General features: G+C 41.6%; 2 protein-coding genes across 2 annotated transcripts; one reads left to right on the forward strand and one right to left on the reverse strand.

The window, feature by feature from the left end:
- Nucleotides 1-6: 6 nt before the first annotated feature.
- fyna (FYN proto-oncogene, Src family tyrosine kinase a) lies at nt 7-19,138 on the reverse strand. The gene is made up of 12 exons (XM_085342810.1): nt 19,017-19,138; nt 9,762-10,018; nt 7,125-7,221; nt 5,127-5,225; nt 4,800-4,903; nt 4,458-4,607; nt 4,168-4,332; nt 3,419-3,598; nt 2,913-2,989; nt 2,376-2,529; nt 845-976; nt 7-263 (listed from the first exon to the last, which is right to left on the reverse strand). The coding sequence occupies exons 2-12, from the start codon at nt 10,006-10,008 to the stop codon at nt 55-57; spliced, it is 1,614 nt and encodes a 537-aa protein (XP_085198936.1). The 5' UTR covers nt 10,009-10,018; nt 19,017-19,138; the 3' UTR covers nt 7-54.
- A 4,106-nt stretch (nt 19,139-23,244) lies between these two features.
- On the forward strand, nt 23,245-24,996 carry marcksb (myristoylated alanine-rich protein kinase C substrate b). The gene is made up of 2 exons (XM_085343155.1): nt 23,245-23,402; nt 24,436-24,996. Exons 1-2 carry the CDS (start codon nt 23,307-23,309, stop codon nt 24,994-24,996), a joined length of 657 nt encoding a protein of 218 aa, XP_085199281.1. The 5' UTR covers nt 23,245-23,306.

The raw sequence follows: 24,996 nt of genomic DNA on the forward strand, positions 1-24,996 counted from the left end.
TGGCTCCCTCTGGTGGAATTTTGGTGAAACGACATGAGACGAGGGCCGCGGCGCTCAGAGGTTATCCCCTGGCTGATACTGAGGCTCAGTGGCAGTGAAGTAGTCCTCCAAAAAGGCTTGCAAGTACTCAAAGGTGGGCCTCTCCTCTGGGTCTTTCTTCCAGCACTGTAGCATTAGCTCATGCAGGGACGAGGGGCAGTCCTGGGGGCACGGCATCCGGTAGCCTCGCTCCACTTGCTCCAGCACCTCACGGTTGTTCATGCCTGAACAAAGGTGCACATAGAGTGAGAGTTTAGGGCTGTGCTGCCATCAAATCACCAAGTTTGTAAGCAGTCTTTCTGTGCCGTTTCCATAAGTTGCATTACTCTAGACTTTGCTTTTGAGTTTCAGTATCGTGGAACAGATTAGTAGATGACTTCCTGCACCTACTATTGGTTGCAATGTGACATTAAGATGGGGGTAATAGTCGATTAGCATAAAAATGTGAACAGTCAAGGCGGGAAAGAGCCTTCCGTCTTGATCTGAACTGAAGAAATAGTGCTTTGCATAGAAGTGGTGTCGCCTTAAGCCTTACACTGGAAACTGAAAACATCGCAGCAATCATCGCATAGACACTAGACAGCTTATATAAAGGTTAAAATGGAATTATAATGTCAGTGAAACTGGAACAATTCACATTCATTAGCTTGGAACATTTCTATGTATAATGCATTATGCAACTAACTACTGCTTTTTTTCCTTTTAAATCATGCAAAGTCTCGTGTCACAGCCTGCATTAACTGAATGCAGCCGTTTGATTGGTTTTGAGAGGTGATTACATAACCCTCAAGCTCAGCACTCTCACCTGGATAGGGCACTCTGCCCTTGGTCACCAGCTCTGTCAGCAGGATACCAAATGACCACACGTCTGACTTGATGGTGAATTTCCCGTAGAGGGCAGCCTCAGGAGCGGTCCACTTTATGGGAAACTTCGCACCTAAAATAAATTCAGGTGATATTAATTTCACAAACAGTCTCAAACTTTTATTATTTTGCTTCTGCATCCCTCCAGATATACACAAAGATACACAGCAGCGGCTTCCACCAAAACCTAGACTAAAGTAGGTCAGTCTTCACTGTACTGATTTTTTTCCCTTCACTGATTTGATTAGTGCAGGCACATAAGGACATCATTACATCCCACCAGGGAAATAACGGAACCATTCCATTATCCATCTCCGTGTCAGTTTGCACTTGGCCTGAGTCGAGCAAGTAAACATTTCATTTCTACCAAATGAGTGACTGAACATGTTGACAGAGTGACTAACAGAGCTTGAAGTCCTCCTGGTGTGGTTCACGTCTGACTCAGGGGGGAAACAACACTGGAGTGAATCAGGTTTTGGCTGCTTCCTCGTCATCCTTCAAACAATAATCGCAGCGGCATATTTTCGTGTAAAACAAGTGCCCTTTTAAGAGGTCTCAAGTCCGGCACCGTACCCCTGTATAAACACATCTTTGGTTGTCTTTGCGCTAACCACACGTGCATCCGCTTTCCAGTGGTTCCATCAAGACAAATTCTTGCTCAAAAAGAAAAGCAGCATGCTCTAAGTGCTCATGTTGTGACATGAGTCTGTCAGTAACAGCATTTTAAGGTGAAGAGGTCAGGGGTCAACATCAGGAAAGTTTAAGTTTTGTATCCATGAAATTCATTTTGGTTAAAGCAATGTCCTCTGAAGTTACAGAAACACAAATGTGTGTGTGTTCGTGTGTGAAACTGGATGGAATAAGCCCTTTTGCCAAGCCACCAACATTTTTCCTCTGATGGCAGTTTACAGGGAACTTAATGAATCCTACAGAAACAGAGTTAGAGAAAACATGTGCAAGCTTCTAATCTTTTTCCCAGTAGTAGTCAATAATTGACCTGACTCACTGAAACATAAGAAATCTAGTAGAAAACCACCACTGGACAACTTTGCTACTGAACAGACATTTCTCAAGCACGGTCTGTAGTCATATATTGTCTTTATTACAATGTCTAAGCAACATAAACACAAAGAAAGTTTAAGTGTGTACTCACACCAGGTGATCCATAGATCTCATCTTAGTTCATCAGCACATAGATCACAGGTGTGTGTACTATGTCAGCATTTTCAAAAGTGACTGAATTATTACTCAATTCTGACACAAAATCTGCTGCTCATCTTTGAAAGTACGCACAAATACAATAAATTCTACATTTACAGGGACAGGAAGTTTTTTCAGTTTTGAAGTTTGGAACCTATGTTGCAGTTTCTGTACTGTGTGTTGTTGCAACGTCATTTTAATTCATTTGTGGTTTAAACAAGCAGGAAGGCATTAGCAATGGATTCATGAAAATGTGTTGGAGTGAAGCCTACCTTGTCTTGCTGTGTATTCGTTGTCCTCGATGAGTCTAGCCAGACCAAAGTCAGCAATCTTGCACACCAGGCTGTCTCCGACTAGGATGTTGGCAGATCTTAGGTCTCTGTGGATGTAGTTCATCCTCTCGATATAAGCCATGCCCGCCGCCACCTGGGAAATTGAGGGTTTTTTTTCCTACTGAACATCATCTCAATGTATAGCTTCAAGGTCATTAAATCTGTGCTAAGCAAGATTTACACAAATGTTATCACCCTAAAAAAGTGGGACAGCAAAAGTGAAGCATCTCTCTAAACTGAAAGCCCACAGATTTGCTTTATATACATTTACTTTCTCAGTAAACAACATAAATCACGTGGAATTTGTGCAAAGTGTGTGAAAAATTGGGAAATCACCAAAACAAAAGACTTTAAATGAGCAGTGCTGAGATTAAATGACTAAACTGGGAACAGTTGGAGATGATTAAAGTCAGTTAAGCTCTTAAAGGAAACATCCTTCCCTGGGAACATGTTTTCTGAGCATCAAGATTTTCACACCTGAGCCGCCATGTCCACTAGATTTGGCAGTTTGAGGCCTCGACCTTCGCCGTCCTTCAGGAAATCAAGCAAACTCCCTGAAAAGATAAGAAAAAAAAATACAGTCAGGATATCAGGCTTTTGTTTTCTTCGGCTGCCACATCATTACAAGCATCACGTTGTGCTAATGTTGCATCAGTTCTGGGATTTCTGCCTAGAATGTTACATCTTAGTGAGATGTTTGTTAGGTATTGCTGTGGTAACTGAAAATATGTTTTTCCATCGCAAATGCATCCTGCCCAACAGTCACAATGTGAAATAAACTTCATTTGCTATACAGCAAACTGGGAGACATACTCTACATCCTATGCAGATAGATCGTTATATATATATATATATATATATATATATATATATATATATATATATATATATATATATATATATATATATAAAAAATGCAACATTATTTAGGTGCATGCATGAATGCATGTATGCAATGATGACACTGTTAAAACAGCCTCTACCTTTGCTCATGTACTCTGTGACTATATAGATGGGTTCCTCGGACACCACAGCATAGAGCTGCACCAGCTTATCGTGTCGGAGCTTCTTCATTATCTGAGCTTCCTCCAGGAAGGACTCAGGTGACATCGTGCCGGGCTTAAGAGTCTTCACTGCCACCTTGGTGGTGCCATTCCACGTACCTGAGAAGAAAAACCCCAAAATGTGACATTCAGTCTAATTAAAAGAAAAAACGAACAGGCCATGCTTCTTTTAACTTAATCTGTAGAACACATAACTAGAAACAAATACTCCCTGAAAGTTGCATTAAGTGTATCAGAGTATGACATAACAGATTGTAATTAAAACTGAGGTTTGCATGTATTTTCTGGGTTTGCTTCAGGAGCTCCAACAGTCCAAATACATGCATTGGCTGTCTCTCTCTGTACCAAGAGTGCACACTGCCTATCACCCAGTCACAGCTGGGACAGACTCCAAGCTTCCCCGTTAACCTGATTTGGTTAAGCGGTTAAGAGCGTGCACAGATGGATACATTTTTTTTTTTAATGGGAGAAATGAATCAAAATGTTATTTTAATGCTGATGAATTAGATAAAGCTAGAAATATTCTAATAACTTGCTTTTGTTTTTCCCAGGGTTCAACAACCCAAGCCCTCCCCAAAATCTTAAATCCACTCAGAAATCACAACAAGTTCAAAAATGGCATTCTAGTCAAAATGGAATTTTTGGAATTTGAGGAATAAGATACACACCCATCCAGACTTCTCCGAACTGGCCATTGCCGAGGCGTTTAATAAGCTGCAGCGACTCCCGCGGGATCTCCCACACGTCTTTGGTTTTGACAGACAGGTCGGTCAGACGAGGCATGCCTTTGTGGCACGGCACGATCAGTCTGCAGCACAGGCCTGCAGCCCTGGCTGAAATGACCGTGCAATTTGGGGTCACATGAGAAATGTGGAAGTGTAAAAGAAGAAGAAAAAAAAATCCCACACACAATATACCATTAAGATGTTTTTGTACACACTGAGCAGCAGAGTCTCACCCGAGTAGTGCTGCACTAGCTGCTGGAGTGTCTCAAACTGGGCTCTGGTGGTGATGTAGTAGCCTCCATTATCCAGTTTGCGGATTTTATAGTGTTTAACGTGATCTCCCTTCACGTCATCCCAGTCCTGGATGGAGAGAGAGTAGGCTCCTAGAACAGATTGGTTGTGATGTTATTTTAAGTTATTCAATCTTTAGTCTCACGGCTTATTCTAGGTTTATCCATAAATAATTTGCTTCTACTTACTTTCACTTTAATGTGCTCCTTTACTTATGTACAAACACCTGTCAGTTTTCCTAAAGTTTAAAAGCGTTCAAACAGTCACCATCTCGTTTTGAGTACCTTTAGTTGTTTCGCTCTCACGGATCAGGAAAGTGCCTCTGGCGTTGCTGTTGGAGAGCAGTTGCCTCTCTGCGTCCTTTCGACCCAATTTACCAAAATACCAGCTGAAGGAAGGAGGAGAAATGGAAAAAAAGATGTGGGAAATTTGTTTTCAGTGCTTTCCTAAATATTCTATTTGTACTGTGCGTGCAACCATGTCACATCTAACAAAGGCAATGAGCTGACTTCTGAAATATTTATGCTCTCTGGTGATGAAGCTGCCGTGCCTCGGAGACCCGTGGAGGCTGTGTGTGAGAGCGTGTGCTCAAATGAAAAAGTTTCACTCACTCCTCGGCTTGGATGGAGTCCACAGGAGCTACGTAATTGCTGGGAATGTATCCAGTTCCACCTGTAGTGAGAGAACGAGCCTCCCACCAGTCTCCCTCGCTGAAAAATGAGAGGGTGGATTTAACAGAGCTAGATCACCATTTACTCATCGTGTAAACAGAGTGGATGCACTACATTTAAGGAAATAAACGCACTCTTCTTAATACTCTGAATGCTGTTGTTTTAGTGCAAATCTAAGACAAAGCAGTTGTAATGTAGAGACCCCCGTGCATGACCACCCTTATGTGATTTAACCATTCTGAAATTAAAATTATAAACTCAGTTTTTGAATTCATAAATTTGACTATAGCTGAAGCTCTTCATTCGCAACTATGATTTGAGTGCTTTATAATTTTCAGGACAACGTTCGGACAGTCTGCTCATTTGTCGCCACGGGGCGATCGTGGCTCAAGAGTTGGGAGTTCGCCTTGTAATCGGAAGGTTGCCGGTTCGAGCCCCGGCTTGGACAGTCTCGGTCGTTGTGTCCTTGGGCAAGACCCTTCACCCATTGCCTACTGATGGTGGTCAGAGGGCCCGGTGGCGCCAGTGTCCGGCAGCCTCGCCTCTGTCAGTGCGCCCCAGGGTGGCTGTGGCTACACTGTAGCTTGCCATCACCTGTGTGTGAATGGGTGGATGACTGGATATGTAAAGCGCTTTGGGGTCCTTAAGGACTAGTAAAGCGCTATATAAATACAGGCCATTTACAAATGCGCTTCTTATATCCCAAATAATATCCAGTGGGAATCACCTCCAACCTTGTGCAAATATATATTATTTATATATAAATATGTAAATGTTCTAGCAATAGCTTGTTGGTTCCCCTTTGTTATAGACCATTTCCTGGTTTAAAAAAAGAATTACACTCGTTGCCACTTTATTAGATACACCTTTCAACTGCTTTCTATCACACATATTTAATCAGCGAATCACGTTGCAGCAACTCGGTGCATTTAGGCATGTAGACGTGGTCTTGACGACCTGTTGATGCTCAAACTGAGCATCAGAATGGGGAGGAAAGGGGATTTAAGTGACGCTGAACGAGGCATGGTTGTTGGTGTCAGTTTCCCGCACAACCAGGATTTACAGAGAATGGTTTGAACGGGAAAATGCCTTGTTGATGCCAGAGGTCAGAAGAGAAGGGACAGACATCTGGTGTAAACAACGCGGATCTACTTTAGGTTAGTGGTGGGCTCCTAAACACTAAATGCGCATTGTTTAAGCGCCATATTTGACATGCTGCTTTTAGCAGGATAATGTCTGGTGTCACAAAGCTCATATTACCTCAAACTGGCTCTCGAACACGAGTTCACTGTACTCAAATGGCCTCCACGGTCACCACATCTCAGTCCAATATAGCACCTTTGGGATGTGGTATAACAGGAAATTCACATCATGGATGTGCAGCCAACAAATCTGCAAGAACTGTGTCGTGCTGTCATGTCAATATGGACCAAAGTCTCTGCAGCACTTTGATGAATCTATGTCACAATGAATTAAGGCAGTTCTGAAGGTGCACCTAATGAAGTGGCTGGTGAGTGTATGTTTCCAGCAGGACCTCCCATTCCGTTTGGAGTTAGGGACTGAAGTTTGACTGTCATGAGTAGCTGAGATAACTGGTTGGATTTAGGGGAAATGCTTGGTTTGGATTCAGCGAAAGAGAAAACACAAAATGACAGGGAGACAGAACAGAGGCTCTCAGATGTCAGTCAGCATTTACCATGGGAAACGCCCACGCACAGCCCGCAAGTATGGTCTGACTGTTTAATTCTCCTATAAAGATGCGATAAAGCAACACAAATCACTGTAGTTACACAAAAAGTGAGGAGAATCCAAGAACCTCACAGACCCGGTTAAGTCTGTCAGATTGGTGCCGGTGTAACGTTTGTTACAGCCGGACCAGAGAAGGAAAACACAACCACCACCCTTTTGGTGCTGTCATGCAGATGTTTTCACACTTACGTGCTGTTGAGGATCTGGAACCTCTCCCCTTTTCTGAAGCTGAGGTCATCCTCGGTCCTGGCTTCATAATCATAAAGGGCCACAAAGAGAGTCACCCCTGCCGCAAAACAAAAATGTTGCATGTGGCGGTTATGTGGCTGAAATATTATGGCGGTGGGTTTTTCATTCCATTTTTACTGTAGGGTTCGTTCATCTGTCTAACACATGGGGCTTATGTAACGGCAATAAATATTACTGCCTTCTTTGTTTATTCTTTACACCCCATCTGCTGCATTATTTTCACCTTAGAAACAAAACAAATTTCTACTCTTTTATCTTTCCAAACATCTCACTAGCAGCGCTAACTTAAAAAGAATTGTGGGAGTTTTTCGCTTATAGAAATTTTAAATAAAAGCAACAATTTGGAGACTCTTGAGATGTTTCAGCGCAGTTTGTGATTTATGGTGATGTTTTACTTTTAAGGACTTGTGTGGGACATTTTATTTTTTCAAATAAAGTAAAACATTCATATTAAAAAGCTAATTGCTACAGGTGTGACACAAAGCTTAGCTTACAGAAGCAAACTCTTTGCCACTAACTGATTTGGATTTATGTCCTGATACCTTAATGACAGCTGTATGATCTCAGTTTAACAAGAAAGGAGCACTTAGACTCTAAAAAGGCAAAAAATATAATAAAAAAAAGTTGATGGGGTAAAAAAGATTTCACAAAAACAACTTTTGTTATTAACTGACTTGTGATGCCTACTTAACTAACATAAAACTGCAGACCTAACGAGCAAATATAGATACTACTTGGTGCTATCATGGTCTAGATGAGGGAAGCCAATCAAAAATCTGCCAGTATCTGTTAATAAGCCTAAAACTGTAAGTGTTCATTTTCTGATTTGATCTAAATCCTCCAAGCTGCAATCCTAATGTCGACCAAATCTGCACACTGTCCGTTGAGGTCATTGCAGATCAGATCAAGTTTCGGCTCTACATCTGTTATAGTTTCAGTTTCTTACGCCTCAAGTCTTCACTGTACAAATTAGACATGCATTTTATTTCTCATTCCCCCTCTTAGAGTAGTTTCTTGTTCATGCGAGCTGGCGACGGCAATTTCAAAGATGTTGGTTTTATTCAACCGCAAAAAGGGTTCAAAGTACGTCACAGACATCAAAGCAAGGATGGTGGCGATTTATAAATCTGATGATACGAAGCTTTCAAATTTCGAGCAAAAGAGTGTAAAGCTTATTTCTCCCCATTTGAAGCGCTCTTCAGCAAAAAGTCTGCTCTCTGTCATTGTTCTTCACAGAGAACTGGTCATAATTTAGGGCATTTCTATTCATTTTGAGGCTCTACTACACACAAGAGAAGGCTCACTTATTCATTTAGTAAATGGCACACAAGCCACGAACTTCACCCGTTATTTAAGTTGAGCCTGTAATTCTGAGAACAGAAAGCTGACAAGCCAACATAAGCTGTTTTTTTTGTTAAACATCTATATTCACAGGCCATACACTTGTTAATGCAAATCTATAATCAGCCAGTCACTTGGCAGTAAGTCTGTGCATTTAGGCCTGTACGCATGGTCAAGATGACCTGCTGAAGTTCAAACTGAAGGGTCATTTAAGTGACTTTGACTTTAAGTGACTTTGAATACTTAAAGGTGGTTGGCGCCAGATGGGCTGGTCACAGTGTTTCAGAAACAGCTGACCTGATGGGATTTTCCCCACACAACCATCTCTAGGGTTTGCAGAGAATGGCCCGGAAAAGAGAAAATATACAGTGAGTGTCAGTTCTCGGGGTGAAAATGTCTTGATGATGCCAGAGGTCAGAGGAGAATAGCCAGACTGCTTTGAGCTGACGAGAAAACAACACTAACTCATAAAGCCACCTGGCTCTGTAAGCACACAACAACATGAAAGAATGGATCCATCCTACCCGGCAGCTAGCAGCCTTCAGAGACATTTTTAGACAGTTTAAATTAGACATTTTATTTGTAATTTGACCCATTACTTAACAGCGTGTAAGTTTATCTTCCAACAGGGTACTCAGTGAATTTATTCCGGGCAACCAAATTCATATCATTTTTAAAATGTGATATTTTCTATTCATGTATTTTTCAGGGCAGCACGGTGGCACAGTGGTTAGCACTGTTGCCGCACAGCAAGAAGGTCCTGAGTTCAATTCCACCATCAGGCCGGGGTCTTTCTGTGAGGAGTTTGCATGTTCTCCCCGTGTTTGCGTGGGTTCTCTCCGGGTACTCCGGCTTCCTCCCACTGTCCAAAGACATGCACTTAGTGGGGATAGGTTAATTGGTTAATCCAAATTGCCCATAGGTGTGAATGTGCGAGTGAATGTGAGTGCGAATGGTTGTCTGTCTCTGTGTGTTGGCCCTGCGACAGACTGGCGACCTGTCCAGGGTGTACCCCGCCTCTCGCCCTATGACAGCTGGGATAGGCTCCAGCGCCCCCCGCGACCCTGAACAGGATAAGCGGACGCGAATGGATGGATGGATGGATGTATTTTTCAGGTTCAAATTATGCAAATGTTCCGTTTATTTGCAGTTTTTATGCACATTAGCCCTTTAAAAGGTGACAAATATTTTTAAGACATGTAAAGTAGCTCACATTCATTCACAGTCTAATATTACCTGTGCCTCCCCGAGACCGCAGGGTCCCAGACTGCGAGGACGTGTGGACTCCTCCGAACACAGTGACTCCCTGCGAGGCTGCGCTGTGGAAGTTGTTGTAGTTGGGAATGGTGGTGACCCCAAAGCTGGGGTAGTGCTGCGGAGTGGGGTCGGACCCATAGCGGTAGCCCGAGTTGTGCGAAAGGCTGGTCTCCCGGTCATCAGTGAGTTTTGCTGCTTCTTTATCCTTACATTGGACACAGCCCATTCTCTACTGTCTGTGGGTGGAGAGAGAAAGAGAGCGAGATGGAATTAGCACTTAGGTAAAATAATAGCTCAAAAGCCGTCTCCACTGGGGAAATTATGATTCAATATTCCCATTATTTCAGAGCTTCCTTTGAGAGCTCCACAGAGTCTTCTGAAAAATCTTTCAATTAGGCTGAAATTAAACACGACGCTTTAAAAGATGCATTACTAATTAAATGGAGGAACACAATGCACCACAGCTGTATGTGCTCGGTAAATATGACCGCTGCATATGTACGCTCGCATTAATGCTTTATGCTGAGAATATCCAGTTAAACTGGCCGTAAAACAATTTAATGGCCCTACTTATCACAGTTTACTTTTCCATCTGATTGCATGACCACACTGAGGAGAAGAGTCTACACCGAGCCACTGACTTTACAAGAGAGCATTTACTTTATTTTTGTTTGCTTTACAAGGAGCCACGCACACGCGCGCTGATGGAACATTTGTCCTCACTAAAGCAAAGATAAACCAGTTTTTGAAATGAGGGACACAGCCTGCTTTCTGCTTTGTCAATTAAAAAGAGCCTTACCGTCTTTGCAGACCCAGTTAAGTTAATGAACATTTCGGCTCGCCGTGTCCCACTCCCCAACCCCCCCTTTAAGCCCTGGAAGCTCGTGAAACCGGTTCAGCATGTCTAAGAAGAGGGCCCCGGCAGCAGCGCTGTCTTTCAATGGCATAAGCAGGCAGCTGACTTCAGAGGCAGCTAATTGGAAACATACTTGTTTACAGTGTCGGTGAATGGAGAGAGGTGGTGTTCGGAACAAAAGTCAACACTGCAACAGATCGAGGACAAGGGAAATCATCCCAGTGCTCTTTACCCCAGCTGTATAACCCCCCAAAAAGCACAATCTGCCTTTATACAGCAGGTAATGTTGCTAATATTGGAAAATAAGCACGTCTTTCTAAGGAAACTATTTTCCAAGCAGAAAACAAGCAGGAACCACAGGCTTGTTTTTGAAGGACTGGTGCTTAATGCTTACAAGCAAAGCTACACAGTATAAGATCAAACCCTTCAGGCCTGTTTTACATTTACTAGCAAGAAACTTTAATGCCTGCACAGGCAAAAAGTGCAAACAGATGTGTCACTTGCTGCACAGTGGGAGAAAATGCTGCAGAATGTAACAAGTCAAGCACTATATGTAGATGAGGAGAAAATGCATGAACGTATCAGATGAACGGGAAATAATGCCCTCTTTGAGAAGAGGTCACATGATGGTGCAGTGTCAAAATCTTGAAATGATTATTGTTGTTGCAAAGTTGCAAAACACCAAAAGTGGTTTTCAAGTGCAAGTTGTTGTAAACCCATCAATGCTTATCTATTATACTTCAGAGAGAGCAGTTTGGTCCAGAAGAAGCTAAGTCTGAGGTCAGATTTCTCTGAAAGATCACGTTACATCTGATGATTAACCAGCTAGAAAAACGAATTCTGCTGCATAAAATTGTATTCATTCATTCATTCATTCGACAAGAAAAATCCTTGCTGTGTTGCCTGCATGGAAAAAGTACCAAGAGGGACTCTGACACCAAAAACTGAGTTTTCCTTCTGTATACAGGATTTCATTATTGCCACACTATACAGCTTAGCTCCAGTTTGCTTAAGTAACAAAAGGACGTAACTGCTGCAGAGAGACCGACATCACTGTGATTCATTACTGCCAATAAAACCCCATAAAATACGCAGAAGAAGAAACGAGCCCAGCAGCATTACAGTATAAGCTCTGACCGAAGCAGAGACCGCAGACAGAAATACAAGAAGCACGGCTGCTGTTGCGTCTCCAATAATCCTTCAGATATAAAATAATCTGTTTTGACATCTATATTTATATCTCCAATCTTCTGGTATTTACAGCACAGCTGATATATTTAAATGTAAAAATCCTATATATGAATGGCAATATGGCAATGAAGCAATATTCAAAGCGAATACGTGGACTTTTCAGTGCTTCCACACTTGGTTTTGCTGTAGGGCTGCCACAAACGATTATTTTGATAGTCGACTAGTCACCGATTATTTTTGTGATTAGTCGACTAATCAGATCATCATCCATTGGACGTACAGCGTACAGCTTATTGCACCAGCAGCATCTGGTCTTATATAACTATCATTAGCTTACAGCTTGAAGTGTTTGTGCTAACTAAAAATAAAGACAATATGGTAGTTTATTAATTTTTAATGAAATTTGCAGATTGTTTCGGTGAAGTTTAATAAACTCCTTGCTTTCTAAAATATAACAGGACACCGGAGTATATTCTCCAGTGTCTCACACTTCTGATAATCAGCTGTCTGCTTGACAGTTTTAGCTGTGCAAAAACTATAACTTTAATCTCAGCCAAACCGATTTACTCAGGAACAAATAAAATACTAAAGAAAGCCCAACAATAACATTTTTAAGTTATCTAAGTGACTTATATATGTTTAACCTGACTAGCGAAAGACGGCGGTGGGTTTGAAAACGATTTGCCGGGAGTCCGGTGTTCTCACGGCTCTAGTTAGCCTTGCCCCCGCCTAGCTAACGAGCTAGTGGGTAACAGACGTCTCCGAAAACGTCGGAGCGCTTTTGAAAATATGTGGTGTCTTGATAAACTGAGCAGATATTTGAGGTTTACACAGCTACATTCTCGCCTGAAAATATGTTAAACGTTTATTTTGTGACCAAGAAAGAATAATAAGAGTAAAGTTAAAACTAACTAGCTGCCGCCATTGTTGACAACTGCGCTGGGCTGCGCTATGAATTCTGGGACACAGCTTCTTCTTCTTCGGGGTTTAACGGCAGCTGGCATCCTTGTACATGCAGTGCTGCCATCTTCTGTTTCAGTCCGTTATTACACTCTTAAATCCTACTACTCATTCCTGCGTCCTTTGTGATCTTACAAAGCTTCAAACGATGCGTCGACTATTAAATTAGTCGTCGACGATTTTAATAGTCGACATAATCGTGACTAGTCGACTAATCGTGGCAGCCCTATTTTGCTGTTTGTTTTATCTTTTTTTGCTGGACAAAGCAAGTAAATGAAGACTTCAGGATGTTGTGATGGGTATTTTCTGACTTTTTAATCGACATCTGAGAACTGATATAAAACAAAAAGGGGATCCGCTCTAACAATTCACTGAGGAGAAGAAGCAGCAGTACTACAAACACAGCAGAATGAATTGATTTTCCACAGTTGAGTTCAAAACGTGTCTTTTCAACATGTTGCAGTGATTTCATTAGTATCGGGACAGCTGACAGTAACCAAAGATGGCCTCCAAACCAAGTTAACACTGGGTGGCGATGAGTGTGAATTCATCAGGGCTCAAAATTGTATGGAGAAAGAAAAAAGGAGGACTGGGACACGTCGTGATTTCAGTCCAATTCAAATAATTTAAAATAAAAAAACAAAAACAAAGAAAACCACATATCCAGTACTGTCACTCGGCTTGGGACATTACAGTATTTATTTGGCCAGGAAAGCTATGAATGTACAGTTATGTGAAAACGTTTTGTCCATATAACTGAAGCATTCAGGTGTGTGGGTAATGCAATGCCACAGTGGACGTCCCAGTAAATTCAGCCCAAGGTCAGACTCTTCAATGGTCGGAGAAACTGCAAAAAAAACCCAAAAAACTCTGCAGGCCTCAGTTAGCTATTAAATATTAAAGTTCATGACTGTAAAGTTAGAAAAAGACTGAATGAGTATGGCTTGTTTGGAAGGGTTGCCAGGAAAAAGCCTCTTCTCTCTAAAAAGGACATGACAGCACAGCTTACGTTTGCAAAGTTGAATCTGAACAAACTACAAAATGTCTAAAACAGAAGTGGTCTCATCTGTCTAAAGGACAGTAGAGATGTTTGGCTATAACACACAGAGCCATGTTTGGAGATACGAGGCGTACCAGCACAAACACCAACTGTCAAGCACGGTGGGGGAGGGGGAGTGATTTGGGCTTGTTTTGCAGCCAGAGGACCTGGGCACCTTGCAGTCACTGACTCGACCATGAACTTCTCTGCATATGAAAGTATTCTAAAGTTAAATGTGAGGCCATCTGTCTGACAGCTAAAGCTTGGCCATTTGGGTTAAAGTGTTGTAACGGCCCAGTCGAAGTCCAGACCTCAGTCTGACTGAAATGCCGTGGTGGGACCTTAAGGCAACTGAGCATAAACAAATGTCTAAAAACCTCAATGAACTGAACCATCTTTGAAAAGAAAATTGAGCAAAAATTCCACCGCAATGATGTAAGAAAGTGAGTCATACAGAAAACGTCTGCTTCAAGTTATAACTTCTAAAGGTTGTTCTACTACAAACTACTGAATCATGAGGGTACTTCGTTTTAGAACTTGGAACTATCACATGACTGTATTTAACAAGACCGTGCCCGAAGTCCACGCGAATGACAGAGGTGACCTGAGGTAGTCAGGCATTGAAAATAAAAATAAATTCTTATGAATACACAACAGAGAGAAAAACAATATCAAGGCCACGAATGTTAACTTCCCATAGTTACTGCATTTCTTTACTCACCTTCCCCGTCGATACAAAAACCTCTAAACGTGGCGTTAATAAGACTAACGTAGCACCAGAATATATTAACTGAGCAGGTGAAGTCTGATTTCTGGTGGATTTTCTCTTCAACTCAAGTGATTGAAATAGCACTGCCTCCACTCCTGCAGGGATCAGAGTAAATGAGGGGAAATCTCATGTCGTTGTGCTGCCTGTGGGGATTATGAAAATCTTGCTCTTCAAGTTAAAAAGACTAGGGACTACTGTAGCTTTAGCATACATTTACCATTCAGCTGCACAGAATCTATAACATTTTGCCTTAATATAGCATTCATACATGTTCCCTGTGTGGTCTTTTTATTGCACAGTGTGTATTTGTAAACATTAAATCATGTCTGTGTTGCGATTCCAATTAATAATCTCATATTTACAAGATAAAGAATCCTTTAGATGAGTCGGTGAATCAGCAGCTTTTCACATTTACACGGTAATTTAATAAGAGTTTCACGAGCGTTCATCATAGATACATTTCTGCTCTCCGGTTACACATGAGTCAACACTACGTATGAGATCACAACATAAGTTTTAGATTGGTGCTCTCGCTGCATTTCATCATGGTGGAGATGGACACAGACACACGCAAGTCTACTCAAACCCCCCACACCAAACCAGCAGATGATGGCGTCAAAGCCTCGGGGCTTGTTCCCTTTCATGGCACAGCCTGGGTATTGCATGACCACCTCAGCCTCTGCAATAGCAATCATCACGCTATTTTCAGACCCAAATGAGCAGCTTGCTGTAGAGAGAGTGACAATGGCGTGATCAGGAGGGTCCTTCGGGGACAAGATTGCAATGTGCTGTAAGAGTTAATTCAAAAGCCAAAGAGAAGGAAAAGGTGAGAGGCCTCAAGTTTTTCACCAAAAACGTGTTAAAACGTTTTTGCTACTTACCATTTACCATCAGCTGTAAATTGGACTGAAACCAACTCCTTTTAGAGCAAGCCTCAAGTGGACAATAAATTGCAGTTTTCTGCTGTTGGTGTTTTTGGTTTAATTTTTTAATTTTCACAAAATCTGTGTTAAAATGTTGAGGTTTTTTTTTTTTTTTTTTTTTTAAAGAAGCTGACCATAAATGAGGTGTTCATGGAACATATGTAAACTGAAACATCAAAAAATGTGAGGAATTTTAGGAATATCTGTGAATATCGCTGCAGGACACCCTCTGCAGTGACTTCCATCACGCCTACCACCACAGGTAAATCCACAACCTGTTTTTAGTAACTATCGGCTTTCACACTATTTTATCAAATGCACCACTGAACAAGCAGTTTTTTTTGAATGGGTACCGAACACACAGCAACGGGGTCAGCTTTACTTTATCTGTCACAACCGCTCGGCTCAACTGGAAATTAATTTACCCAAATGAAAGCCTTTATTTTGATGCCGCACAAGCTCGAGTGTTAATCATCCATAACAACAGTCATAGCGCTGGAGGCCATAATGAGATAGTGGGTCATTTGGAGTAAAGCTGCAATCAATATACTATATTAAAAGGACAGACATGTCAGGGTCGCACAGACTAACTGATGGATTTACCAGGAGAGACTCAGTCAGGCCTGAAAAACAAATATATCTGCAGTCTGATTTGTGTTACGAGCAAGAACAAAAAAGATAATTGGATGTGTAAGACTAAAAAAAAAAAAAAGAAAAAGACTGAAATTCCCTAAACAGCAACAATTATTTCATTAAGAATTACATAAGAATGAGTGTAACATCTGCAGCTTCTAAAAAGGGAACATCTGACGATTTCCTAAGTGTTACAAGATTATGAAATATGTATCTATCTGTGCATAACTTTGAGCTCAGGGAAAGTATGTAACATTACGTGCAACTGACTGACTTCAGCAAGTCCTTCAATCATTTCATCATTTTAAGTAATTTTTATGTTTTTAGATTTTCCTTAAAATGCTGTAACCTTATTAATCTCTCACTCTCTGGAGATCAATAAAGTCTTAATGCTACAATATAAAATAATCATACAAGTCTGCAGAGTAATTGCTACATGTGAACCTAATGGTAACAAGTTTACAAGATATTATTTCAGCTTAGAAAAACAAATTGAAACGTGGCTTTGACTAATAAACTGTGGAAATTATGGTCAATTGAGCATTACATCTGGCAATGTTGTGATAATTTAACCTCTACGAACTAACAAATCCCTCCAGAATACAGTCTTTCCTCAGTCTATTTTGCAATTCAACACATCTTCTTAAAAGGTATCCTGTTTAAGTTGAAGTGTGGGGGTCCTTTTACACTCAGATCACTGACAAGGCACAAAACAAGGTCAAACTTCCCACATGCCTCCCACTGGCATCGCACTCACTGTGACCTTATTCAACTCCATAATTCAACGTTCTGATCATGGAACAAAGACGAGACCAACGAACCAACAGAGGATCTTTTTTTTCCTTTTTAAGAAAAGCTGTGTGACATTTGAATGCACGTGAAACCCACTGTTATGTTTGCTGGATTTGGTACAACGCTGACAATCTCCTCCTTATGGCTGCCATTCTCTGAATAGTTACAACATTTGCTTGTGTCAGACAACCGAGTTCATTCAGTGTATCAACAACGAGACAATGGCCACTTTTCACTCTGCTACAAGATTATGAGCACAATGAAACACTGTTAAAGCTTTCAAAGCATTCTTCGTGTGCTGAATGAACAGAGCTAGTTATAAAACACGCAGCTGAGATTCATACAGTACGTGCGTGTGGGTTTAAGCCTAGCTGTGTTTTAGTGTCACAGTGTCTATACTTGAGCTTCTTGAGTCATGTTGTTAAATCACCGATCCCATTGTGTATGTCTATTCAGTCAGCGAGACCAGTGCAGACTAGGTGAACACTTTCCAAACAGGAAAAAAGTGTTATCCAGATACCAGAGCAGATTCTTGCTGCTTCTGCCTGACAGTCTGAACTGAGGGTTTAAATGATTCTTTCCAAATCTTGTGCCAGTGGAGGGTAATGGTCGATGCAAGAATCCAGTGGAAATCATGATGAGGTGGGTTTACAGGAACGGAGGATGGAAGGTTTCTGGCAGAACTAAAAATCGCACTTGAGTTGATGGAAAGTGTAAAACACTGGCACGAGCCACATGGCGCACAAGTGCTGGACGCAGATCTACAACGATAAGCCAATTAGCAGATGCAACCCCCCCCCAAAAAAAAGAAATAAATTGCAACTTGTTTGATTTATTTATATTATTAATAAAAAAAAATGCTAAAAATGTGTGGCTGTTTTACACTTCTCATTAGTTTAGTGCCCAAAACATCAGAATACAAAAAAATATACCCACTGCAATTTCCATCAATGAAACCTGATTTTTTTCAGACCCCCAAACAACTAAGTCTTCCTAAATATTTAGAATAATGGAAAATGCTCACATTTTAGAAACTAGAAAAATATCTTCAAATGTGGCTTAATGATGATTTTACAGTTAAGTGCTAATTTATTTTCTGCTGCTTGACAGATTAATTTTACAATGATAATCATCACAGTAGATGTCAAAACAAACCAACACCTTCCAAAAATCTTAAAAACCAACAAAATGGTCTTAAACTAAAGTTATCAACTGAGCCTTATTTTGAAAAGCATCTGCATTTCTTTATAACTTATTTCAGGTTTGGCAGATTATGCGCCAGCAGGTTGAACTGTATAAGGGAGAGCGAGCCTGAAGGGGGAAAAGTGCACGGTCCACGAAGCACAACATCCAACTCCTTTCATTCAAATTTAATACATACCATGCACACCAATTGTGCACTCATTCATAGGCAGGCTGAACTCAGGCCTTCAGGGAGCTGACTGAACAATTTAACAACCAAAACAATAACTGCTGACTAACTTATTGCACATGGGTAACAGTGGGGTTAGCTCACACATATCATCCCCAGTGTTTGCTCACAAGATGGATGGCTGCACCTCCAGACACATGAGATAACCCGACTGGAACAGCTTTAATTGGATGTTTAGCAGCGTGGCAATGCAATTAACTCAAAGCATATGATAATTCCTGTGGAGTTAAACAATTAAGAGGCTGTCCGAAGGCCAGCCTGGCGTTTATTAGGTGTGTGTGTGTGCATGGCCTCAGTGGTCAGCTCTGTTCTGCAGCGCATCCATCCCTGCTGCAACACAAGAGCCCCCTCTCCAGAATCACTGCAAAACATCATCCACAGTCACCATCACCGCTCTCCCAGTCTTTTCCTCAACGAGGGCAATGTTTACGCAAACCACACAAAGCCAGCCCTCCGAGGAAGACTCGGAGTAAAGATTGGCGTGACTGCAGCCACTCAAAATGTGTTATTTATCTCATCTGCTCTCTCTGCCTCTCTCCCTCTCGAGATGAATTCAACTCGCTTTCCACAGCGCAAAATAGGGGACAAGGCTGGCGCACCAATTGAAATTCAACAGAAGAAAAAGAAAAGCGCGCTCACCGCAGAAAAATCAAATTAATCCATCGGAGTTTCCAGAGGGAGCTTCGTGGAGGAAATTCGCGGTCGTCTTTCTTCTCTGTCAGTGTTTTTCCTCCGCACAGACAGAGAATAGCGGTGGGAGACCCGTCCCTGCCGATACAGGAGCTCCTGTCGCCGCCGTGTGTACGGATGATGACGAAGGCGCAGGGGGTCAAGTTCACCACAGTAAAACTGCAGCTTCCGCCAAGTACTATCAAAATAAATCTCCTGGTTGGCAAAGCTTTTTGTAAAAATCGATATTGCACGAAAGCAACGCTAAAAGGCATGTTTGTGGAACCAAAATTAATTCAAGGTATTTCAAGATTTAGTAGTTCCACTACTTCTTATCGCTTTCAAACAATAATAAGCCACTAAAATACTTATTTAGAAAAGTAAACTGCTAGGGTGGTTTTATTTTGGGCAGCATATGGTGTTTTATTGTTGGGTCTGTCTCTGGTTGTCTTGACGCAGATGTTATTGCGTACGCTTGATGCGGATCCACACCGACCAGTAGCTTCGACTGACACCGCTTTCCTCCAATGAGAGATTACAATGTGTGGCCGGGCACCTCCTCCTCTTTGGAGTATGACTGAAAAACGGGGCAAGGTTGGCAAATTCTCTGTTTTTGTTCAAGTAACGTAGAGCTCTATTTAGTAGCTTCTTTCGCCTTTTAGTGCGAGTAAAACACAGATGCACAGATATGATGCAAAATGAAATTCAACACATCTGTAGCGTTTTTATTTATTGAAATAATTAAAGGGATCAGTGCAATTATATTATATAAATACAATTATATATAGTTTGCATGAGTTTTTTGTTTGAAAGACTTAAAAATATTTTAAATAATTGTTGATATTTTTTTATTATTATTTTGATGAATATCAGACAGAGAGTATACAGTACACACATGAAAATGTGTTTCTCTTCTGTTGCGATAATGACACACCAGCAAAATTTCAGCATTGATTGGGAATGTTTTGTAAAAATTAAACATGCAATGAAGACAGTAGTCATTCAGAATTGACCACTTATGCTTTAGTAATGAATCCCAATGCTGACCTCTAACCTCCATTTACTTTGCATTCCTTCAGTTTCAGACTTGTTAACCCATTCAGTCCCAACACTCTATGAGGAAGCACTTGGCGAGAGTGGGAAGGAAAACTCCCTTTTAACAGAAAGAAAAAACATTCTGTACGCTACCTAAAAATGGAAATTAGGTCTAGACAAAAGACAGATTAAAACACTTATTCATCCAAAACACACACATACAAACAACTGTATGTCCAGATGAACAGAATGAGCTTTTTGGGAAATCAGATATTCATCCACTGGGTTGTGAAACTTCAGGCTATCTTCAGGCTACCTCTGCCGTAAGTTTTACCCTTATATACAATCTAATCAAGATGTGTGAAATTCCTTTTAGTTCCTTGTCCAAATACAATCCAATCTGTACAATCCAAGTGGATGATAACAGAAAAACGATTCCCCTAAATAATTTTATCTACACATACACCATGCTCCCTTTTCTTTAAGTACAAGTGCTGTTCAGCCCTTTGCCAAGGCAGGTCTGGCCAACAGGTCCTATGTTTGACACCTATAGTCTAAATCAATCACATGACTTCTATAAAAGGTTTTAAAATGATCACAGTGACAATGTTACACTGAATATTGCACTTGAAGGGAAGTCCAATAAAGTTACAGTACTTTTGTTTCCATGCGTACTGCACTAAAGTAAGAGTGTTTCAGTGTGCATCCATCAATCATCTGTGTAAGTCCCCTTGTGCTTTCAAGCCCTGACCCGCTGAGGTACAGAATCCACAAGAGCTCTGAAGTTGTCCTGTGGTCTGTGAACTTGACTACAGACTGGACTTCTGGGGATTTTGGAGGCCAAATCAACACCTTGAACTCTTTTCCATAGCCTTCAAACCACTGTGTGGGTGCACTGCTATCAAGAAATGCTGCTGCTGTGAAGAGAAGGTGGGCAGTACATGTCAAAGCAACGTCCACATGAAAGTCAGATCGCAGGATTTCCCAGTACAACATTGGCAGGAGCACAAAACTGCCTCCATTTGCTTGCCTTCTCCTCATCCTGTTACCATCGTTTGCCCAGGTAAGCAATGTATAAGCACCCTCATGTCACTCTTACTAATGACAAATGATTTGGATATTTTCATAAATAAATTTCATAAATTTCCTCCATTCACTTAACATTCATTCAGTTTTTCAGCTGTTAGTATTTATCAGCTATCTATAAAAAATGATAACATTTTTATTCACAGTAGTCACAAATAATGACTTGCTCATATACACTCTGACATAAAGACAGGAGCTAAAAACCAAACCTGCCACTGCCAAATGAATAAAAATAAAAGACAATAAAATTAAGAAAATAAAGAAAAAACAAAAGAACAGCTCGCCGTAATTATACAGACTTCAAATTTCATCCATATTTTGTGGCAGCTGGCTAATTGGTTCAGCTCTTCAGCTTTAATAGGATATGAAGAAACTCACATTTTGTCTGTTATATGTGTCTGACCAGAAATATTCAATAAAAAAAAAAAACTCAGGATAGCAATAGTTGTTACTGGAAATGAGCTTAAAATGCTTCATGGTTCTGTATGTGAGCTGTATACTCCCTTGGGTTTTAGCATGGCTATTAACAATAAAAAGAAATAAGTGCTTTTATACTAAAACTCTATATTTTGTATTTATTTTTATTTAACTAGGATAGTGTAACTACTCTATGAATTTGACAAAAGCAAACAAATGATCACAATAAACTGTGATACTGATAAATGTAGATGCTGACTTAAAAATGTGGCCTGTTAAAAAGAATGAAAGTTAAACAAACATCTTTATGCTTTCTCCCCATGTTATCATATTTATGGCAGCTCATCATAATTATGCTACAGCTTTGCATTTAATCAAAATATAACAACAATGAGTGTGGCCTAGTTAGGCTGCTGAGGGTGGGTTAAAGAAGGCACCCTAATCCACAAACTGCTGAGTGCTTTGCCGGGCTGTCTTCACTCCACTCTCACCCTGCTTCTCCACCTCCCAGAGTCACCATCTCTAAAGCCCTATTCAGCAAATGCACTGCCTCTTCCTTGCAGCCATTTTGGACTAACAGTAACCATGGAGATGTGGGTCATGCAGCTCTAGCAGAGAGAGGAGACTTGTGGCTGCTGGTGGAGTTAGAGCACTGCAGGCTGCTGGAGCAGACAGCAGCAGAGAGCCATAAACTCTCATTATATCTGGGTCACTGGGATGCTCCCGCTGCAAGGAGCAGACAAGACACTATTATGCAAGAAGAGGGATAAGAGAAGTTTTGGGCACATGGTCTTATAGTAACAGGGGATGTCTGTTTACTGAGTGGGGCGTATGTCAGTAGGGTGCCATGATGACATAAGGTGAGACCAGCTGAGTGATGCTTAGTCAACCCAGCCTTCAGAACATACTGTTGTTTGGAGGGCTTGCATTCATTTACAAGCTGTGATGAACAGTTTTAGGGCTCTTTGTTGCAGCCAAATTAGGCTAAAGTGTAAGCCGTGTTTTCTATAAAATATTACACATATGTAAAAAATATACATGATTGCTGTGTTGCACACAATCGCCGTTATCATGCACTTAGAAATTAGACAAAACAAAATATTTACCGGTACAGAGAACAGACGTTTTTCAGTGCAAATCAGTGGCCATGTTTATGTGCAAGCAAATATTTTGCACTTTTCCAGGGGAGAATCATCAGATATGTCTAATCTAAACCTTATGCTCAATATAAACCAAAACATGGAACATCAAGTTTCTGGGAAAAGAAAAGAAAAGAAAAAACAAGTTGTAAGCCATGTTGTTGTGTCTCTCCTATTGTCCGTGCCCCCCCTCCTCCCCGCCAGCCACTCCATGACCTCCCCACTCTTTGGGATTTCGGACTTTTGATTGGTGGAGACCGGATTGCTTTGTCGTCATAGCCCCATTGCCCATTCATCAGCGGACTTGGGCGTTGTACTCCGCATCTCATTTGCGGCGGGGCCAATTTCTCCATTAAGGAACTCCGTTCGGGGAAAAAAAATCGAAAGAATTCACGTCTTTCGCACCTTAGCTACTTTTTCCTTGTGCAAGCGCTCGCACGTCCCTTTGTGGTCATCGTGATTCCGTGCTGATTCCTCGGTTGCAGAAGGGGGAGTCGGCTTTTGACTTGATTTTTCTGGGGAGGAAGCTTGCGGTCTTTGTTCATTCATTTCATCGGTTGGGTCCCTTTGTTGGAACAAAAGCATGGGAGCACAAATCTCCAAAACCGCTGGAAAAGAGGAAGCCGCCGTGGAACAGCCAGCAGAAGGTGCAGCCGTTGCAGCAAAAACGAACGGACAGGTAGTTTTGTGGGCTTTTTTGTTGTTGAAAAGAATGATTCAGATCTTAATTGCGCACGCGGAATTTTGCCTCAATTTAGCAATGTGTTGCGTCAATGGTGTGCTCAATGTTCCCTGTAGCGCATCTCCACGCTCACCGGCTTTCAGGGAAAGTGGCCACATGTAGGCCTGCACGTTTTTCACCGGCAAATGCACAGTTTCAGGTTATTTTCTCTAACGCATTTAAACTATATATTAAAACTTAAGTGAAATCATTTAAATTGATACACAAATGTATTTTTTTTTAATTCACCCTACAAAAAAAATGCCTGAATGTTGCTGCACAACTATTCCAGTGAGTGATGATCGCAGAATTATTTAAAAATCGTTTTCTTTTTAAATTGTTTGTAAAATAATCGCAGCTGTTCTGCGGCTCCTGTGTCTAAACATTGCGCCTGTGCTTATTCATTTGGTTGAAATGTGTGCAGCAGGGGTTTGTGGCCGCTCTCAATGTGGCATGGCCATTTTAAAAAACGGTACCACGCCTTTGTTGCCAGATTGACGAAATGAGCCACGGTTTTTTTTTTCTTTCTTTTTTTTGTTGCAGACACGGGCCGCAGAATCCGCAAACTATAAAAAGCAGAAAAGAGTAGGATGAGCTAAGTGCATGAAAATTTTAAAAATGGTGCACATTGGTGGACTACACGGGGCATTTAAAGGAAGGGATGAGATGATGGGGGGGTTGCGAATTCCTATGTTGTTTCCACTGGCTTCAATCTGAACGCCACCTCGTGGATCCCGGTTGTACTACCGTCTAAGCAACTAGCCTACTGCTGTAAGCCACAGATCTGTCGTCACTCTCCTGGTAACAGATGTTGTTGCAGTTTAAGGAGCTTTTTCTTATTGGTTACTGCTAGTCTGTGAGTATAATTAAATATCACAGGACACCAGGCTTTGCAGGGGATAGCCCTGCACACACTTATGAGTGTGTTTGACCTAATGAACTTAAATAAGTGCATGTTCAGTAATTTCATTTTTATTCTGTTTTCTTCCAGGAAAATGGCCATGCCAAGACCAATGGGGATACCTCTCCTGCTACAGAGGAAGTCAACAAAGCCGAAGTGCAGGCCAATGGAAGCACTCCTACTGAGGAGGCACCAAAAGAAGAAGGTGAAAAGGTAGAGGGTGCCGAAGCCAATGGAGAGAAGGAGCCTGCCGCCACAAATGGAGAAGCTTCTGCCAAACCTGAGGAAGGCACTCCGTCTACTAGCGAGGATGGCAAGCAGAAGAAAAAGCGTTTCTCTTTCAAGAAACCGTCCTTCAAGCTCAGTGGCTTCTCTTTCAAGAAGACCAAGAAAGAGTCCGAAGAGGCGACAGAGGACGGTGCGGGAGCAGCAGCAGAACCAGCCGAAGGGGAGAAGGCGACATCTGAGGCACCTACTGAAGAGGCCAAGCCAGATGAGGCCGGCGAGGAAGCCAAGGAAGCTGCAGCTGAGGAGCCAAAGGCCGAGGAGGGGAAGGCAGAGGAAACCGCAGGAGAGGAAAAGCCAGCTGAAGCTTCACCTACTGAGCCAGAAACGGCAGCCAGTCCAGAAGCCGCTGCTGCCGCCGAGTAA

Source organism: Diplotaxodon limnothrissa, linkage group LG19 (assembly GCF_057381915.1).
Source record: "Diplotaxodon limnothrissa isolate DT_005_m linkage group LG19, D_limnothrissa_male_GT1.1, whole genome shotgun sequence".
Taxonomy (NCBI): domain Eukaryota; kingdom Metazoa; phylum Chordata; class Actinopteri; order Cichliformes; family Cichlidae; genus Diplotaxodon; species Diplotaxodon limnothrissa.